Source organism: Diadema setosum, chromosome 7, assembly GCF_964275005.1.
Source record: "Diadema setosum chromosome 7, eeDiaSeto1, whole genome shotgun sequence".
NCBI classification, from domain to species: Eukaryota; Metazoa; Echinodermata; class Echinoidea; order Diadematoida; family Diadematidae; genus Diadema; species Diadema setosum.
The window spans coordinates 31,719,841-31,741,108 of NC_092691.1; the positions used below are offsets into that span (position 1 = coordinate 31,719,841).

At 39.6% G+C, this 21,268-nt stretch overlaps 1 protein-coding gene across 1 annotated transcript; it reads right to left on the reverse strand.

Annotated features, from left to right (window-relative positions):
- Positions 1-1,009: 1,009 nt before the first annotated feature.
- LOC140230630 (uncharacterized) lies at positions 1,010-21,242 on the reverse strand. Its single transcript, XM_072310770.1, has 10 exons — positions 21,158-21,242; positions 18,819-19,855; positions 17,600-17,743; positions 16,381-16,470; positions 15,509-15,631; positions 12,711-12,849; positions 10,967-11,079; positions 9,625-9,745; positions 8,763-8,853; positions 1,010-2,280 (listed from the first exon to the last, which is right to left on the reverse strand). The coding sequence occupies exons 2-10, from the start codon at positions 19,839-19,841 to the stop codon at positions 2,148-2,150; spliced, it is 1,977 nt and encodes a 658-aa protein (XP_072166871.1). The 5' UTR covers positions 19,842-19,855; positions 21,158-21,242; the 3' UTR covers positions 1,010-2,147.
- Between the last annotated feature and the right edge of the window lie 26 nt (positions 21,243-21,268).

Genomic DNA, 21,268 nt, shown 5'->3' on the forward strand with positions numbered 1-21,268 from the left:
TGATATCGTAATACTCATAGTATATATAGTTTTTATGAATTTGTTTGTTTGGGGGCAACTGAATGAGGGTGGACAAGGAGTATACGTGTTCACATTATCAGAATGTGAGTGGATTCCAGCTAGAATTCTTTTATCCTGTACGGCACGTGTGAACCCTTAACCAGCCATATGGAAAGATTTATAGCAGCTCATTTGTACAGTGGACTCTTATTATAATAGAGTACATTAACCCTTCTTGCCCCAGAGTTCACACTGTCAGGTTTCTCTGTAGTTTATTCTTCTTTAGACCAACATGTAAGAAGCGTTTGATAAAACGGCGATTACATTGGTCCCAAGGAGTTTGTTAATGAGTTCGCTGAATTTTCAGACACCATGACACGATGTAATTATTATCATTATTGTATTTCTCCAGTATCTTCTCGAACCACTTCAAAGTTTTATTGATTACTGATTTGTTTATTATGTTATGGTGTTCCATTAATGTGTTATTTTACTACTTTGTAAATAAACATCCAAGTCATGTGAATGAAAAGAAAAAGGAAATGTGAATATGAGAAAATAAAAGCAGAAATACAGCTGAACCATTATACTGAATGCGTGTATCAGATTACTATGTTGCTCTTATAAGTAGTAAACATTGTATATTGAAAGAAATATTTTGTTTAGAGGGGTGAAGGTTCAGTAGCGAGTTTCTTCACTTTGTCTCCCTCTACAAATTAAATTTGTTAGGATCGCAACTGCTGATCTGTCAATTGTTAATTTACAGATGCGATCTTAACAAATTTAATTTGTAGAGGGAGACAAAGTGAAGAAACTCGCTACTGAACATTGTATATTATATGTATTGCAAATCATTCAAATTACATATAAAAAGGTTGCAAAAAAGTGTGTAAAGATGAGTTTTTCTTTTTTTTTTGTCACACGCACAAACACTCTTATGTTGTTTTTCAGTGCACACATCCACACACACAAGAACTCCATAAAATGAGTATAATTTACTCATGTAATTTACTTTTATTTAAGAGGTAATCAAGATGTTCCAGTACACAAAGCATACATGCACTCATCAATGTACATTTACATTCTTTTAGCATTTGTGTATAGAGAGGTTCTAGTTCTATTTCACATTGATGTCTTGTTTGAAAGAGTGTGGTAGAGAGGATCTACAGTTATACTCAACCCACTTGGATCCTTTTCAAACCATGCTCCTTAAAGTCAATACTGATATATCTGATTTTCTCGCACAAAACAGACTGCAAATCAACCAGAGCAAAATCATGCAGGGTATAAAGCTCTTTCTTTATGCAGGAAGAAATTTGATGCACAGGGGGGTTCAAAAGTACCGGTAATAGCTGAAAACCTTATCACAAGCAGTTACCACACACGTCGACAAGCACACAATCCAAGGTAAAGAGTTTTGAAACATACAAAAGTTTAATGCTCAAACATTTCTTTCTCTGTGAATTAATCTTGCACAGATAAAAAACAGTACATATTATCAGAAGTTCTTCAAGACTCCGATATATGACGTAATAAGGTGCCAACGCTGGAAATAACTCCGCTGTGTTGAACACCAGGGCAACTAAAACCCCACTGCACAAGTTGTGAGTGCCCCGCCCCCACAAAAAAAAGGGAAAAAAGTTGAAAATAAAAATTTACCCAGATTTAGAACTATGATTTTTATATGGCCCAGCCCAAAAGTTACTTTACTGGTCTGAAACAAAATTTTATATTTCACCATTGCTCACACAGTAACAGCTCCTAGGAGAAAAAAAAAACAAAAAAACAACCAAATAAAAAGAAAAAAATCCCAGTACAGAGTTCTCTGTAATTAATCTATGTATCTGGGAAGCTGTTAACCCATTTGAAGCATTCAGGAATTTTCATTGTGGAATTTATGTGAACTCTCCTCTGCTGCATGTGTGTCTCTATTACAACACAGTGACCTTTCTAGTTTATGCACTCCACTTTCAGCAAATCACCACAGGAGTCTTTGACCCTTGCTTCACATACTATCGTCCCACAAATAACCAAAAATTATTTGTAGGCTTAGGCCACATAACGTCATGTTCAGTGGAAATCCTGAGATTCTGTGACAATCGCAGTGTGGAAATTTCAGGCCAGATCAAAAATCCTCATTCCGAATGTCATGAACTGGGTGCTGGCTCGAGGGCAGTTGCCCAGATGTGATTGGAAGGGTCAGAGGGCGTGACCCATGACACGGGGATGCTCGTTCCCGCCGGATCAGTCTCGGGCACCAAAAACGCATCCCACTGACGCCTGCAGGAAAGAGACAACAAAGAGAGCACTACTATAAACATCGCATCTTGGAGTCTCTGTCAGAATTTGGATAGTATTGTCAAAAGCCCCTTACAATGAATAACTCTTCCATGTTTAAATTAACTGTTACAGAGTCATATTAAAAACTAGATATATCGCTACGGCGACTGATATGCCTCCGCCATAATGCATGGTTCTCCTAATAGGTCTATAGTACAATGTCTTGACAATGTGTGATGACAGTTTCACACAATTGGCAAAATATTAAAATGACAGGTTTGCCACAAATGTGCTGAATGTTCACTGAAAACATGAATTTTCAATTTTTTTCACAAAATAACCTGTGACCTTTGACCTTCGACCCCGTGACCCTAAAATCCAAATAAAGTATTATCCCCCCAGGATCTACCCTCATACCAAGTTTGATGTGAAACCACCACACGGTTCTTGAGATATCGACAAAAACAAAATGGGACGGACGTACGTACGGACGGAGAGACGACCCGAAAACATAATGCCTCCGGCCACTTCGTTGGCGGAGGCATAAAAAAATTGGTCACGAAGCAAGGCCAGCGTCGCACACACAAACAGACCCTGTTAAATTTACTTTTTCATGTATAAAGACGGAACAAGCGAGGGCTCCATCACCAAAAACAATAGGCGTCTTCGTTTTACCAGAACACACCTTCATGCCAAATTTGAAGATGATCTAAGAAGAACTGCAGCCAGTAGAGTGCTCACAAGAAAATCTCTGCGGTGGACGCGGCGCAACGAGGCCAAATCCATAGTATCCTCCGAACTCTGTTGGGGGGATACAGTGAGTGGATGACCTATATGTCAACACTCAGCATACTTTCACACCCCATGATAGCATACTATGCAAATGATATGCAAATGAGTCCATTATGCCCATTGCATATGGATATGAAAGATTGAAAATACTGAAAAATGTGAAATACATACACTTTGTATGACTACGTTCCTCTTTAACTGGAACATTTTCTCTGTGTGTACAGCTATAATTGTCATCTACAGAAACATTCAAATCCAAACTTCAAATCTTTACCTATTCCTCTCACACTGAGGACTATAATTGCAGTCTATAATGTTCAGAACAATTGTATTCTTTATCTGGTATGTGTTTGTTGTTGTTTGCCATTTTCTTCTCTGTTGTCATGTTTGAACATGTGTTATATCTATCTTTTCATTTATGAAGCGCCATGAGCACTAAAAAGCGGACCTGTGCGCTATACAAGTAGCCACTATTATCATTATTATTATCATTGCTACTTCTACTACTATTACTACTACTACTACTACTACTACTACTACTACTACTAATTGAACTCTGCAATACATCTTGTAAAACTATGTCTGCTGATTCTTTAACTCCTTTACATGTATCAGTGTTTTTTTGTGAGTGAATATATGCTACTGTCATACATTGTATAGTACATGTGTGAATAATGTGCACAGCTATTAATATTTACCAGGCACCATATTTTTTCCTTTCATTGATTTCACATTTTTCACAGAGGAAGACGTTAAAAACTACAGAAGCACTCTGAGAGCGCAGACCTCCGCCAAGCATGCAGCTCATTTCCACCACTGATCTTGTTCTTCCATAGAAGTGATTTCCACCCATACATACTTATAGCATTGTGTGCTGAAAGTCGCCCAATTTCCCAATATAGAAGCCTTTGTTACGTCATAAACCCTCAGCTGCACGGCGCGCCTCGCCCTAGCAGAAACTAGAGCACGCACTTTAGTGCGCGCATGCAAACCTCAAATACGTGCAGCCTGAACTCCCAAGTTCATTGACCCTGCTTGGCAAACTGCTTGGCACACTCTCTTATTGCCACAAACTAGCATTAGACTAACATGAAAACATATGAGTGGGACTGTAAGGACAGCAGCAATTCTGCTTAACCCACCACCTAGGCTTCAGTTTCTGTACCCGTTCACATGGGTGAACCAATATTTAAGAATTTTTAGCTGGCAGAAATGTATCAATACATTGCTTTGAAAGTGATTGCTATACAGAATCAGAGCGTACAATGTATGTGAGTTTTGTCCTGGCAGCTCATATTACAGGATATAACAGTAGTTGTTGAATTCATGTTCATGGAATACAGCAGTGAACACAGAAATGTACACATGCACGTTACATGATCAGGAGTTGATATTTTCACATGTTGTTAGATTTGCGAATAGTACCCAGATCGCAGAATTCCCACAAATAACCCCAGGAAAACAGGTACGGTATGAAGTCTCATTAATAAAGATTGTCTTTGATGCATTTGAGGTGACAAAAAATGATGTCAAGTATCAAAACTAAATGCAACCGTAAAATTTGCTTTGTGTTTGCACTGTGTTGTGGGCTGCTCAGGTACAGCCCTGTCGCGATTTATACAGCGACTGGGCTGTGTATAGTTAGTGTACAGTGTATTTACATAATATGTGTATGCACAGGCCTGTCACATCATTATCACAGCAAGTCATGACTGTGTATAGTTAGTGTACAGTGTATTTACATAATATGCACAGCCCTGTGCAGTGTATTTACATAATATGTGTATGCGCAGGCCTGTCACATCATTATCACAGCAAGTCATGACTGGTACTCTTAGTGGTCTCAGTCTGGTGGCCCCTGGCTGGGCCCCCTGCCTTGGGCCAGCACTTAGGCTCCTGGCCTCGGCCCGGCCTTGGGCCCCTGGGCCACTGGGCCTGGGCCCACTTGGGCTATGGGCCCCTGGGCCTGGGCCCACTTGGGCTCTGGGCCCCTGGTTCCGGGCTAAGGCCCGTGGCCTTGGGTCCGGCCTTAGGCCCCGCCTTCGGCCCGGCTGTATTTTGTACATGGTCTATGTGAAATTAGGCTTGTCTGTAACTGTATAATTACAAATAATTACAAATAATCACAAATGATCAACAGGTCCATACTACATATAGGAATATATGAATATATGAATATATACAATGTATGTGAATATATATATTATTATATATGAATATATAAATGTGATCAGCCATTCTGTTACAGTGTCAGATATGCAGTCATTCATATATAGCAAATTTTATGCATGTATAAATGGCATACATTCATGTGTACAGTATGCTACTTGATTGAACCCGCCAATGGAGAAAGATCACACCATTGAACAATACTTGAAAGACATGTACAGTTCAATGACTCAATGCTTGTTATTATGAACTCTGTAGAGGTATGCAGCCCTCTTCAGATGGAAAACATACAGTTGGCTATCAAACAGAGCTTGCAAAACCATTAACAATTTATTGAGTTGGATTTGTGTGTGTGTGTGTGTGTGTGTGTGTGTGTGTGTGTGTGTGTGTGTGTGTGCGTGTGTGTGATAGAGCTATTTGGCTTGTTTCCTTTGAATGCATCATCACAAATTCCCGAAATCTGAATAAAGTGAAACCAAGACCTTCATATAGATGTGCTGCATTGTAAGGTGCTGGATCAGAGCACTACCATAAGACTGACACCATGGCGGGAATTGTGCTAACAGTGTACTATCCTTCCTGTGCATTTATGTTAAAGTGTACCAATATCCTGAAAATCACATTTTAAAAAATAACCTGTGACCTTTGACCTTCGACCCCGTGACCCTAAAATCCAAACAAAGTATTATCCCCCCAGGATATACCCTCATACCAAGTTTGATGAAAAACCACCACACGGTCCTTGAGATATCGACAAAAACAAAACGGGACGGACGTACGTACGGACGGACGGACGGACGACCTGAAAACATAATGCCTCCGGCCACTTCGTTGGCGGAGGCATAAAAAAAGGAATGGAAGAAGTTTCATCATAACTACACATGAGATAAAAGATTATGAAATTTCAAACGTTTGTATGTGTGCACAGAGTAATGTTGGTCACTGGTATATGAAAACTACATGAGATTATCATTCAAATGTTCACTAAATTCCCATGTTTCAAAATGAATAAAAAAACAATAAAACATATACTATAGCATCAAATGATAACAGAATTTAAAGACCTAATAAAATGCTTGCAAAATGTTTTAATATGCAAAAGAAATGTAAAATATATGTCATGATTATCAATGCAAATATGTTTTCAGTGTCGTTTCGGTTTTTATCGCTTGTAGAAGCTCCCCCAAATATCACATTTTTGGAGGATCTCATTGCAGTTTTTGTGAAAAAATATGTCACGTGACCAACACCCCTGAACCGATTGATGACGTATAAGCATGGAGTTGTGCTCAATTAGCAGACGCCGCTCAGCACTAGCACTTAGATTTACTAGCTTGGTTCATGCGCGTACACGTTAGCTAGCCCGGCCAGGCCCGGCGCCCGGGCCTGGATGTGCGCTCCCGATCGACCCACTGACTGTTGACATGTACGCATTAGTACCACGTACATTATCACTAAGTTAGCTTGCACAAATACCTGGTACCTCGAGCATAATGTCTTCCCCTGTATGGGTAAACTTCGACATTGATGATGATGAAGATTGCAGCTCTGACGATAGCGGAGAAAAAGAGGAGTCACATGAAGTTGAAGGGGAAGATGGGGAGGGAGAGGCAGCCGATGAAATAGAACGTTATCGTGGGGCTGCACCTTATCGATATGAATTAACCAGCTGCATCTCCCGCTGCCATCAGTGCAAGAGCGAATGAACATGGCACTAAGTCCGAGAATATAAGACCTCACGGAAACGATCGCCTGGGAAATACAGAGTGGTATATGTGGTATGCCCCCATAGTTTAACATTAGAAAGGATATACTGTATTCTACATGATTGACACTGTAAGTTGTAACTGTTTGTCTAGTAAGTAGTAGAAGAACAGACCCAGCTCGCTCACAAAGTGAGCGGCTACTCCGGCCACCGCAAGCGGGAGCGTTCCGGCCGTGGCCTGGCCTGTCGGCCGGAGCTAGCAAGTTAAACTAGCACGTAGATCTAACGTTAGTAGTAGTCTACTAGATCTAGTACCAGGTAGTAGTAGTCTACTAATGTTAGTACTACTACTAGTAGTAGTAGTACTAGTACCACTAGGTCTAGTAGACTAGTAAGTAGTAATAGTAGCAGAATCTTTGGTAGTAGTACAGAGGCTACACTCTATACATTAGGGAGGTTAGAGTATGTTACAGGGTGGGTCGTGGCTCAAAAAAAAAAAAAAAAGAAAAAAAAAAAGGCTAGGCCTAACCAGTTTCCCAAGCTCAGTATCTGCAATAATTTTTATCAGTCATTTAGATGCACCATTTTCTAAGAAAAACCATACCAAGATTAAGAATGATCGTCAGTTTTGGTCGAGTAGTTTTTGTTTTATGATACAAATCATACTGTGGAAGGAAGCCCCACCGCCATGCTTACTACCGATGAACGCCAGGGTGGGGCTGAATTCACGAGTAGGCCTAACGTTAGGCCTATAAAGAGGTGAGTCGCCGTAGTATTAGTACAGACACGCAGTGGTGGGGCTATCGTGAAATAGGCCCCACCGCAGTGTGCATGCACCCGTGCATTTATAGCAAGCAAGGGTAGGTCCTAGGGTTAGGGTATAGGGTTTAAGGTAGGGTTGTATTTATGGTTAAATTGGCCGTTAAATTAGTCGAGGGACATATTAGGAAGTCTTTTTCGCCGCATTCACGAGTATTATACTGTGGAAGGAAGCCCCAGCGCCATGCTTATCTACCGATGAACGCCACACGGTGGGGCTGAATTCACGAGTATAAACAGGCGAGTCGCCGTAGTGTTACTACAGACACGTAGTGGTGGGGCCTATTTCACGAGTTTGCCTACAAATCTATGTAAGCTTAGCGTTGTCCGAGTGCGAAGTATCCTTTTCTCGCCACAGTCTTCATGGTCTTACAGTGAAAATAATGGATATTGAAACGTACCACAGTTGTAATCTGTATTATTGGCAGTATTAAATCCGATACAATTCATTGAATATTCTTTTGTCCAAAGGCTTTACGATAGCCAATGACAATAGTGCAGCGCAGCGCTAGCTATGCGCTCACTAGCTTGCTCCCCCGCCAGCGCTAGCCGCCGGCGCTAGCCGCCGGCGCGGCGCCGGTGCTGTCGCTGCGCTGCGCTAGCCTTGCTAGCTCGCTTGCTATGGCTAGGCTGGTCGGACAATCGATATCGACGACTCCGTTCTTTGACGTCATCACAATTTAGAAGTGATAGTTTTTTCCAAAACCTAGGAAATTGCATCCATTATGTTAACACATATAGAACAAAATTCAGAACAGTAAAAAACCCCGCATGGCCACAGAATTACTTAGAATTTAACATTAAATATTATTACATCATTAAGAAAAAAATGTCTAAACCATTTTATTAGGTCTTTAAATGACTTACTGTGTGGCTTCACTGCCTGCAAAAATCCTATCTTCGATCCCATGTTTATCTATTTAAACAGGGTTTATAGTTAGTCCTGACGTATGAAAGATGCATCATTCAAAGGACGGAAACACAATTTATATCTCACCTTATGTTGATGAGGGACAGGATATCATTTTCAGCTTGCTGTTGAAACTGGCGGAACATGAATAGGGGATGGCCCAGGTGTAATTCTTCACCTGAATTGGAACAAAGCAGTCACACAATCAAGAAATATTCATATATAAGCAACATTATGCTATCCAAGGGTGTACAAGGTCTTAATCGGGATGTTTCGGGAGTAGGTGGACCTTAGCAATGTTGCATCTACTACCCATGCCTGTATAACAATTCGCATCTCGTAAAGAGCAGGGTGAAAAGTTGGTAAAGTATTTTGTCCCCCCCCCCCCACACACACACACACAAACACACATACACACACACACACACTCCCTAGAAAACAGGTGAGAATTATGCAGACTCCTTTGTGGCTTGCTCTGACAGACAAACAATAATTAAGCAGCTATCACGCATTGACCAGGTCATACAGTGCAGATAAATAATAAGATGCAATATCAACAACTTACGATCCCCTAACACAACGATCCTACTTTCTTTTTGGCTGCTTGCATGGTGGCATGTGCAAACACATACACAAATGATGAGAATAAAGTGTAGTAAAGCAGGCTGGCTTGCATGACAGTGTTTAGAGAAATATTTCCAACTGAAGTAATTCTCATCCACAGCCTGTTCCCATCAAATGAATAATCACTCACAGCACTTATAAATTATTATGGTGTAGAAGAGTGTGTGTTTTCAAGTACAAGCAGGTACTCACCAGAGCATTTAGACAGTAGTCAAGGGTTCCTTTCTCCACACACACTATTTTGCTCTGGCTAAAATTAAACACATTGCTTTGCGGCACACGGTACTATTTTCGGACTCCACCAAAAACTGTGAAAAATACTCACACTCCCCAAAGAGTATCTCTAGCTGTTCTTTCCATGCCTTCTCTGCTCTCTCACGTTCTTTCCGTTGCTTCTTCTGTCGCTCTCTTTCCCTCGTCTCTTCATGCTCTTCTTCAAGCATCACCTTGATACACGGGGGAAGAGAAGAAATAAGTACTCTAGATGAAACATGCCAACATATGCAGTAGACATCAGTGTGTCCTGAAATAAAAAGCTGCATGTTATGTGTGACAAAGAACTGTAAACATCAGAGCCTAGTTTGAATTGGAAGTAGCAACACTTAATTTATATTGCTAAAAGTCTCAGCTGCCATCTGGCTAGCTTTTGTAATTTGTTGTTTATCTGTTGTTAAGATGTGTCCATGATGAATGTGTGACAAAACCAATTTCAATGCCATGTTTTATACATAATTTGGACAAATAATGAAATGAAATGAAGTGAAATGAAATAAAATGTAATGAAACATTATTTTCTTTATATCTGACAAAAGTCAAGATAATAACAATCACTGAACAGCAGTGCCCAAATGCACATCAATGACAGTTAGATAACATGGCAACTTACTACAAAAGTTTTTCACATTTCTGTTTGGTCTATGACAATTTTCCTCTCATCCAGTTCAAATCCCTCAATGTTGGTCATCTCCAATTTGTCTTCCAAAGATGCTTCCCCATCTCAAAGCATCATCTCACAGCTACAGGAGATGTCGATTTCTGCCCCTGTGTGTGTGTGGTTATTTTCAATCTGCTATAAAAGAGGAGATTTATAAGTTTATATTTCGTGGTTGGTCTTGGCAAACTTCCAGGAGAAAATCCTTTCTTCAAAATAAGAGAAACTTGGAGAATAACCAACACATTTGTATGTACCAGATATTGGGGAAGGCTAGAAAGCGTAAACATGTGCAAACTAAACGCCCTGTGTTTAAAGTGTGTATTCAAGGTACACTTACACATTTATTAAAGCAAACAAACAGATAACTTAAAAGTGTTTTGATTTTCCTACATCAAATACATGTGTATGTCATCAAGAAGGCTTGAAAATATTCACACCATGAAATTTTCACCATTTACGAGGGCAGAAAACTCTTCCATATGGCAGTTGTATTATCATTTAGTATCATTAACTCATATCTCCATATAAACAAATCGCATTACAAAGGAATGGGACAGGTTTGACTTACATGATAAAAGTTACACGCGATGTAAAGGAATATATTCAAAGAAGTGCCCAAACCTCATAACTTGATTTTTTAAATAACCCTTCATCCCTTTCATTATCAACCATGTGACCAGAATGGTATGTCTTTGGTATAACAAATACATGAGTTTGATTAATAATCACTCACTTGTAACGCCTTCTCTTCTTCCACATAGAGGAGCTTCTGTTTGTTCATCATTGCTTCAAGACTTGAGACTTTCTTATCAAAATGCACATCTAGCTCTTCTGGAATGGTGAAGCCTGATATCCAAAGTGACAGCAATAACAATGAAGAAGAAGAAGAAGAAGAAAAAAAAAAAAAAAAAACAACTGCAGTCATGGCAAGTGTGGGAAGAGAAAAATAAGCACAAGATAGAATTTGTCACAACCCCCTCCACCCCCCTGCCCCCAATGAATGGAAAAAAAAAAAGAAGACAAGAGTTACTCTTGTGACAGGCATCAAGCATTTCACATCCATAGCTTACAAGTATAACACATGGCTGAAACATCCAAGGTCTCTCATATATGATTAAAATCAAAATAATGGTTCTTCCCATTTGTAACAAAGGGAAATAATCTGATCAAAAATTGATATTAATCAAGTTATATTCAGTGACTGATTTGCGTATTTTGTTGTGCTGGCTTTGACCGTCTCCTACATCTGGGGAGCACTGCCATGCATTAGTAGACGTATCAATGGTGTCGGACAGGATAAAGTCAGTCTCACACTTTCATGAGCAAAAAAAACTTCCAGAAATTGTACAGGGGATTGATCATATTTTTATAAATTCTGGTCATATATATATCTTCTTGTTTTTAAATATGCACTGTATATAGCAAGTTGAGCGTGATCATTCAAAGTAAATGATGGTAAGGTCTGTTTCTTCACTTTCACAGACTGATCACTGCTTAAAATACTTTTGTTGAAATTGAAATTTTTGAAAGGAAAATAACAACATTTCTGTCACAACTCCCAAGAACAAAGAAAGACACTGAATTCTCCTACAAGAACATCCTTGGCATAATTCAGAAAATAACAACACAGTATTTCAGTCAAGCAGCACACATCTTTAAGATATTATTTGTACAATTAACCCTGCTCAGAAAAATGCACAGTAGCTTGATATCAAGTACAATCATTCTGATACAGACACTAGAGTAGTCATTTTTTTTTCCAATTCATTTCCTTCTTCCATTATTCCCAGAAAATGTCAACATGGATAAAGTATGTATATACAGTTGAACCTCTCTTATCCGGCCTCCCTTTATCCGGATCTCTCTATTATACGGACGCAATCTCGCCGTGATTTTTTAAAATAATTACGGGAGGAAAGGGGGATTCCCAACTCCTTGACAACTCCTACCAAAACACACATGAATTACATATTACTTCCAACATGATTAAGATACATTACATCAAATTTCCTTCCAGATTGCTTACCTCCAGACATTTCAACATCCCCAAACATCCCCAAATGTAACAATGAAAAGGTTGCAGTATACACATTACTACATGTGGTACTACAATGGGCTACATCAGTACATGTGTATGTATATGTACATGTATAAAGCATTGGGTCTCCCGTATCCGCCCAAATCCCTTATCCGGATGAGCCCCGGTCCCGACTTGTCCGGATACGAGAGGTTCAACTGTATGTTGTTTCTATTACAGTTTGGGTGTACACGAAAATTCAGACTGAGTCAAAGTAAAATCATGTGATATGTAGTAGGCTTTGGATACTGCAAGATTAATATCATACTGGGAGGGCACAATGGATATTAACCCCATCAATGGAGTGACGGGAAATACTGTGAACCACAAATTTTCAAGTCCATGAAAGTTTTGTGCAACAAATGTTTCTGGTTTAAGAGTACACGGAATGCACACATACCTTGCCTCTCTGCTGATTCTCTTTTCACCTTCCTCAGCTTGCGCAGCGCCCTCAAGAGTTCCATGCTCTTGTGGACTTCCTGCTTCTTCTTGCGCACCTCTGAGAGAGTGTTGTCAACCTCCTTTTGCAGTGCCTCTTCCTGAAGTTGTGTGAAACAGAATGGGAGGGTTGACAAGTTACAAAATGTTAGAGGAGCATGGTAATTATGGTTCACGTCCAGTCTGAAAGTGCATTTACATAAAGTTGACAGAAAAATGCAATCCCTTTCTGATGTGTTCAGAGTGGTAGAATAAATCAAAACTAGAAATGTCGCTATGGCGACTGGTATGCCTCTGCCATATGGCATGATTCTCCCAATAGGTCTACATTACCGTGGACAATGTGTTGAAAGTTCACCTTTGAGAGCATGTATTTGGGGATTTGAGGACTTTTACTTGACTTTGACCCTTTTACCGTTTATACAATGAGTAATTTTCAAGGTATGGAGAAATAGGGCAATTTCTCTATTGAATAGTAAATTGTTACCATATTCACTTAGCCTTTGACGCTTGTCCTTTGACCCTATGATCCTACAATTCATGAGAGAATCACTGTCGGGCAGAACATATGTACAAAGTTTCAAGATAACTTGAGCCACTTCCAAGATGTGGAGGAAGAAGTGAAGTTCAGCACTTTCACTTGGTCTTTGACCTTTGACCTTTTTGGCAAAAAAAACAAAACAAAACAAAAACTTCCCTGAGAATCTTTATTCGGTTATACATGTATACACCAAGTTAAAAAAAAAAAATCCTGCAGGCATTGCATAAATATGAGGGACATAATAAAATTGTGAAGAGTTAACCTTGACCTTTGACCCCATGAACCCAAAATTTCCTACATAATCACTGCCAGTCAGTACATGCACATATACTATGTTCCATCAAGATACCTTGAACCATTTCCACGATATGAAGAAAAAAGTAAAATGTTAACATTTTACTTGACCTTTTGACCTGTGACCTTTGTCCTCATGACCCAAAACTCTCACAAAAGAATCTTACTTGGGTAGTACATGTATACACCAAGTTAAAAAAAAAACCTGCAGGCATTGCATAAATATGAGGATATAGTAAAATTTCGAAGAGTTAACCTTGACCTTTGACCCTGACCTTTGACTCCATGAACCCAAAATTTCCTACATAATCAATGCCAGTCAGTACATGCACATATACTAGTACTATTTTCCATGAAGATACCTTGAACCATTTCCAAGATATGAAGAAAAAAGTAACATTTTAACATTTTACTTGACCTTTTGACCTGTGACCTTTGACCTCATGACCCAAAACTCTCACCAAAGAATCTTACTTGGGTAGTACATGTATACACTAAGTTTCAAAAAAATATCTTCAGGCATTGCATAGATATGGGGGAAATAGTGAAATTTCGAGTATTTGACCATGACCTTTTGACCTTTGACCTTCAGCTTGTGCACCCAAAAGTTGATAGGCACAACTTCACCCCCTCATACACATACATGCCAAGTTCCATCAGGATACCTCAAAAGGTTTTTTAGTTACGGCGTCCACAAAATTGATTACAGACGGAAGGACGGACGGACAACCCGAAAACATAATGCCTCCGGCACCACTTCGTGGCGGAGGCATAACAAACACAACAAGGAAAAGTAGAAATTACGCGGTGCGTAATATATGTCCCCGCCGGAAGTAGCATTTTGTAACAAAATGTGCAATACAGGTAAAAAATCAAGGTCAAAGGTCAAAGAAGTCAAAGGTCAAAATTCTGTGTAGAAGTTTTGAAGCCCTCACCTAGTGCCATCACATAAAGCAAATGGAATCGAAATTGGGTCAGAAATGGCGAAGGAGTAGCATTTTGTAGCCAATGTACAATATAGGTCAAAAATCAAGGTCAAAGGTCAAAGAAGACAAAGGTCAAAATTCTGTGTAGAAGTTTTGAAGCCCTCACCTAGTGCTATCACATAAAGCAAACGGAATCAAAATCGGGTTAGAAATGGCGAAGGAGTAGCATTTTGTAGCAAAATGCAAAATATAGGTCAAAAATCAAGGTCAAAGGTCAAAGAAGTCAAAGGTCAAAATTCTGTGTAGAAGTTTTGAAGCCCTCAACTAGTGCCATCATATAAAGCAAACGGAATCGAAATCAGGTTAGAAATGGCGAAGGAGTAGCATTTTGTAGCAAAATGTACAATATAGGTCAAAAATCAAGGTCAAAGGTCAAAGAAGTCAAAGGTCAAAATTCTGTGTAGAAGTTTTGAAGCCCTCACCTAGTGCCATCACATAAAGCAAACGGAATCGAAATCGGGTTAGAAATGGCGAAGGAGTAGCATTTTGTAGCAAAATGTACAATATAGGTCAAAGGTCAAGGTCAAAGGTCACAACTGAAATTCTGTGTAGAAGTTTTAAAGCTCCCATGTAGTGTTATCATATAAAGCAAACAGAATCAAAATTGGGTCATAAATGACAGAGAAGTAGCAAATTGAACATTTTGATCACACACGGACGCACACACGGACGGACGCACGGACGGACAGACGGACGGACGGACGCACGGACACACACACGTACGGAGCCCGTTTCATAGTCCCCTGCTCGAACTCGTTCGGCGGGGACAATAAAAAACACAACAAAAATTTTTGTAATCACTGTGCTCTGTCAGATAAGTGCAACATAGCAGAGATACGATGAGCCACAAAAGAGAAATTGTGGTCTGCTATTATATTTTTCAGGCATCTGAATAGAATTCTCAGCTGCTTCTGGCAGAGGTTGATGACCCTAACTAACCTGCTCTTTCTCCTGCTTTGCCTGGAGGTGCTTTGCCATCGCAGCATTGATCCTCTCATGCTCTCTCGCAATCTTCTCCGTCTTCGTTTCCCACTCCTCCTGGCGATGACGTCTGTGTCTCTCCTGAGTGGCAGTCCCAGATTTAGAGCACAGGTGTAAAAGATCAGAGGTTGTGTGGAGTATGAAGTAAAAACACACTTACACTTTGCTTTACATTTCATGTATGTCTGAAAGAGTTGTGTCTAAAGCAAAGGTTCTAATTTTCTATTGTACTTTTGACTGATCTACACACCAAAAACATGCAGGTTTTTATGTCTTCTGCAAAATAAATCAATCAGAAACACACTCCCCCTCTTTTTTGTTGCGTGCTTTCTTTTTTTTTTTCTTTTCTTTTTTTTTTCTTTTTTTTTTGGGGGGGGGGGGGGGGGAGGGTTACCAAAATTCCCCAAGGGCTGAAAACCAACATTTTAGTGTTCAAAAGGATATTTTATAAAATTTCAGTTGACCTGACATTTTCACGGCACAATTCCTCTAAATGCTAAATTCAACAGTTTTTACCAGTCAAAATAAAGACAAAATGTCCTTGCAAAGAGGGACTTTGTAATATGGCCAACAACACACACACACACACACAAGTTCCCTAGAAAAGAGCTGCACATAATCTGCATGCAAAATATAGTCATGGAATGAGTGCATTATTCACTTCTTGCATCCTGGTTCATAATACAACTGGAGACATTTTTTTTTTTTAATCATTTGTGCAGAACCCACAAACCCTGTCAGAGTAGCCAAATAATACATCAATCAAAACTAATAACAGATATCTTTCAGTCTCAGCAACTCTTGAGTGTTTTTATTTCTATAATACTTACCCTTTTCTTTCTCCTCTTTCTAATTGAGTCTTTCAGGCCTTCCTGGAAACTCTGATCTCTAATCTTGGATTGCAAGGATGCAAGCTCCTCCTTGGAGAAATACATGAGCAAGGCAGCAAGAAACATATTCATCAGTTGTAACAAGGCTACAGCCCTAGAAGAATTTAAGAATTCTACAGGCCCTATACAGTGATTCAAGGAATGAAAGGGCTTCATAGATTATGAGAATAAAAAGTAAAAAAAAAAAAAAAACACAAAAAAAAACTCTGAATATTGAGATTCAAGAATGGAAGTGTTGAAAAAAGATAAGTCCAAACAGATACAGACTTTACAGGCTCTTTGAATACATGAACCTAATAAAGATATGAGAATTTAAGAATTAACAAAAAAGGGCCTTAAGAATTGAAAGGTTAAGAAGATTTAGGGATGGAAGGGTTGAAAAAGAAGAAGGGTATCAAGCATTATGGATTGTATAGGCTACGAGATTCAAAGAGTTAGCCAAAAGGCTCTTATTAGCTAAAATGTTCAAAACTTACCATGAAAGACTTTTAAACTCACAAGTATTAACAGAATGGTTCCAAAGAATGAAATTCTTCAAAAGATTTTTCAATGGAAGGGATGAAAGGAAGAAGGTTCCAAGATAGTGGATTCTAAAGGCTTTACGGAAAAAACAAAACAAAACAAAAAACGGATTGATAAAAAGATTTCAGTTCACGAGTCATCAAAAACACTCTGAGGAATTGAAGATCAAAAATGAGAATAGAAAGGCCAGAAAAGAAGCCCCTCAAGTCCCACGGATCACGGACTCTGAAGGCATTGAGAATTAAGAGTAAACAATACAACTATATTTAATCAATAAGCCAAACATTTAAGCCCCCTTGGATAAAAGAGCTAAAAAAACATGAGTCACCACCCACTTACTTATCCTTTATTTTGCCACAGCCACGTAGAAGAGCAACAATGTGATCACATGACATCATCAGCTCGAGTATGTACATGAATAATCAAGGTCTGCTTATTAATGTAATTAACAAGTTGATATATCCAAAACTAAATGTCATCAACGAAGCAACATTTCTATGAATAACACTCATTCGCTTTCATCTGAGAGGAGGTGCGGTCTAAAGGCAGATGACTATGATGCCACTTGATATCTACCATTCAGGTGTCACTAAAAGTCAGCCAGCATTTCTTTTTAAAACCGGCATGGATTACTAACCATGATGTTTTTTATTTGGTCGTAGTTAAGTTCCCACTTTCCGTCGTCCTCTGTTTGCAAGCTTTCATCGGCTTGCTCCTTGTGGGCCTTCAGCTGCTCGAGTAGATTCAGGAACTTCCACAGCACCTGTTTGGCATCTGATATCTGCCGAGGGAAAGGAGCTTCTACAGTGAGAACAACTGCCACATACTAATACCTAAGATAGAGTTCTTAAGAATTTGGAGACTCGAGACCAGCTTGCTGAACGTCATGTTCTGATGCAGCGTAACAACATGTCAATTCCAGTCCTAAATTCTTCACATAGATCAATGACCTGCATACATGATTATCTTAAAGGAAACCAAAACCCAAAGAGAAATGTAGATTGAGTGAAAATAGCAACATTGTATATTAGTAGGACACAATTCAGTGAAAGTTTGAGGAAAATCACACAATTGATGCAAAAGTTATGAATTTTTAAAGTTTTGGTGTTGGAACCACTCAATGAGGAGACTACTACAGTTCATGACATCATACAAATGTGGACAGCAATAAAGAAAATATAAAGGGAATTCCACAGAAAATTAATTTTTCATGAAAATTACACATTCCATGAACTTGATACTGACATCAAGGGTAGTCATTATTCCCCCTGCTTTCTGAAAGCGGTTAGTTAAATGCTCTTTCATTATGCCAGAAAAGTGAAAGCATGTTGAATTTTCATTATATTTTCTTTACAATTATTGTCCACACATGATGCCATAAACTCAAGTAGTCTCCTCATCCAGCAGTTCATCCCAAAAACGAAAACTTTGAAAATTCATAGCTTTTGCATCGATTGTCCGATTTTCCTCAAACTTTTGCTGATGTGTTCTACTAATGTTGCTACTTTAACTCAATTCACATTTCTCTTTGGATTTTGGTTTCCTTTAACGACACTCTAAGCTCTGACCAAGCAGTACTTTGCATGGTCTGATGAGTGTAGATTGCATGTAGAAGTGCTGCTGTGATGCACTCCTCAATTGAATCTTTGGCAGATTGTTTGCTGTAGCAGCATTAAACCTGGGAAACAAAAAGTACACTTTAAAATTTACATTCTTTACAAAAGACAAACAAACTCTCACACATATATGCAACTCTTGAGCATAGTGTCTTGCATTCTACTGCATATACAACTTTAAAAAAAAAGTGTTGAATTACTCTGCCAATACACGACACACATTCAAATACAGCTCCTTACCCTCACAACAGATTTCTTCTCTTTTTGGTTGTGACGACAAATTTTGACCCCCTTCAGCCAGGTCTTCACCCACTTTTGGTCTTCTGTCTCTTCAACCTGTGGTTTTTCAACATGTGACCTCTCTTCCTGATCTCCAAACGGCAACACACTCATACCAAATGTCTCTGTTTTTCTGTCCATGCCAGACCTTCCTCCAGAGTAATCATGAGGAGATGTAGTTCTTTGGTCTTGAGCATTCTGTCTGTTCCTTCTGGACTGGTATGGTGACAACTTTGGCCTCTCAAAGCCTGACTTGAATTGGTGTCCACTACCAGTATCTGTAGAGTGACTTGTATTTGTAGAGCTTTGGTATCCCGGCTGGCGGTCTGCTCTGGGAGTATTTTGTCGATTCCCTGGCTGCCTGTTGTGTGGCTGATGCTGTCCTGGCACAGGGGACTGATCACTGCCTGACTGAGCAGGGTAGTTTGAGGGTGATTGAGGAGGAGGAGGCGGAAATGGTGGGAAGGTATGCTGGAAGTTTGGTGGAAACTGCATTCCATCTGGGGGTGGAGCTTGCGAATTACCGCGATATGGTTGAGGAGTGTTTGGTTGTGGTGGGAATGGTAGAGGTGGCGGGGGAGGATGAGGGAAACCCTGCCCCATCCCCAAGGCCATGGGAGGTAGTGCAGTCATTGGTCCTGAGGGTGGAGGAGGTTGGGGTGGCATGCCTTGTGCTTGGTACGGAAAGGTTGTCATATTTTGAGGAATATTCTGCCCCCCATTTGGAGGGGTGAAATGTGAATAGCCCTGGTTTCCCTGGTAGCCTTGGTTTGGCTGAAGTGTTGCTGGTGGTGGTGGTGGAGGCATTGTATGGGCTGACATACTGAACTGGGAGTAGCCATCCTGCATGGGCTTTTGCACATTGCTGAAGTGTCCGTTGTATGAAGAGTTTGTCATGGGAGAAGCTTGTGGAAAGGGAATTCCACTGTTCTTCTGTGGATGTTCATGACCTGGCTTCCACTTTGTTGAATCCATGCTGATCATACCATATCACAAAGCTGCAAAAACAAGAAAAATTGAGAAAAATACAAAATTAATTTGTTGGTGCATGATCATCTAACACTCTCTTTATAAGAAGACTGAAATAGCAATATTGAGTTGCTGGTAATTCCAGTTTCATCCATTCAATGTAAATATTGATTCTGCTTCATGGACACAACTTTCTTTGCTTTAAAAGTCTTTCATCTTGTATGAAAATCAGTGAAGTCAAACAGAACATAAAATATGGTACAACAAGCAAATACACTTGAGGACAGGCAGTGCTAGTGATACCTATAGATACGTCCATACGTACTACAATCTGAATCCTATTGTAAAATCTTAAGCAAATCACAAAAATGGTACAAGTTAAAGAATATCCCCACTGGGCCACTATGTTACCTGACACTGTGTAGCATTCTACCATTAACCAATTTAATTTGACAGACAATGTTCATTGATGATACAGTCATACATACACATACATCATACTAGCCATGATCATGAGATTGTCTTTGACTTTGTAGAAACGTCTTAGTAAAACTAAAAGAACTCAGACTAATCCTTCACAGAATTAACATTTCTATGTACATATAAAATTACTAACAGAGTAAAAGAGCATCTCCTCTCTAATGATGTCAACTGTAATAAATCATATGACAAGTACTAAACTTGTAGTCCAGACATGACAGTCTGCCTACTGACTACTGTGGCATGTGGGTGGTGTGGACATCACTAGCCACTATGGCACTGCACAGACTGTTGTGGAAACGAACAAGAAGGTGAGACAAGAAAACAAGCCAATAATGGCAATTAACGGAAAGCTAACATCGCATCAAATTCAAGAAAAAATACTAGATCTACATGTATTAGATCTAAATAGAGTCTAAACGTTACTATTAAATTTTACTATTAAACTGCCGATGATAGATATTCTCTCCCCTACAAGGGCCACCAGACATACACTACTTACACCAAGCTCAATTGTCTTGGAAAAGAAGGTTCAGTCACTTCAATTCAGCTCATGCAATTCGCAACACACGTACACACACACACAGAGCAGAGGGGGAGAGAGACACATGCACGTGCACACATGGACACTTTCCCCACACCAGCTTCTCCTTGAAAGTCCCAGCATTATCTCGTACAAACCTGCCGGGACATCACCGGGGTGGCAAAGGAACGCTGTCCCGTTCAACGCCGCAGATCATGAGATCGTGCTTTAGCGATATGTTTTGCATATCAGACTACAATAAGAATACGATTCTACATTATTTACAACTCAAACTTGCTTGTGTATATAAACAATGCAAACAAATTACCTTAACCAGGGCCACACAGAGAGTAAATTGACAACTTTCCTTCGAAAGTAAGTCCCGCGATTGTCTTCACCACTTGAGTCGAGTATAGTAGACCTTCACACTTAGCAGGAT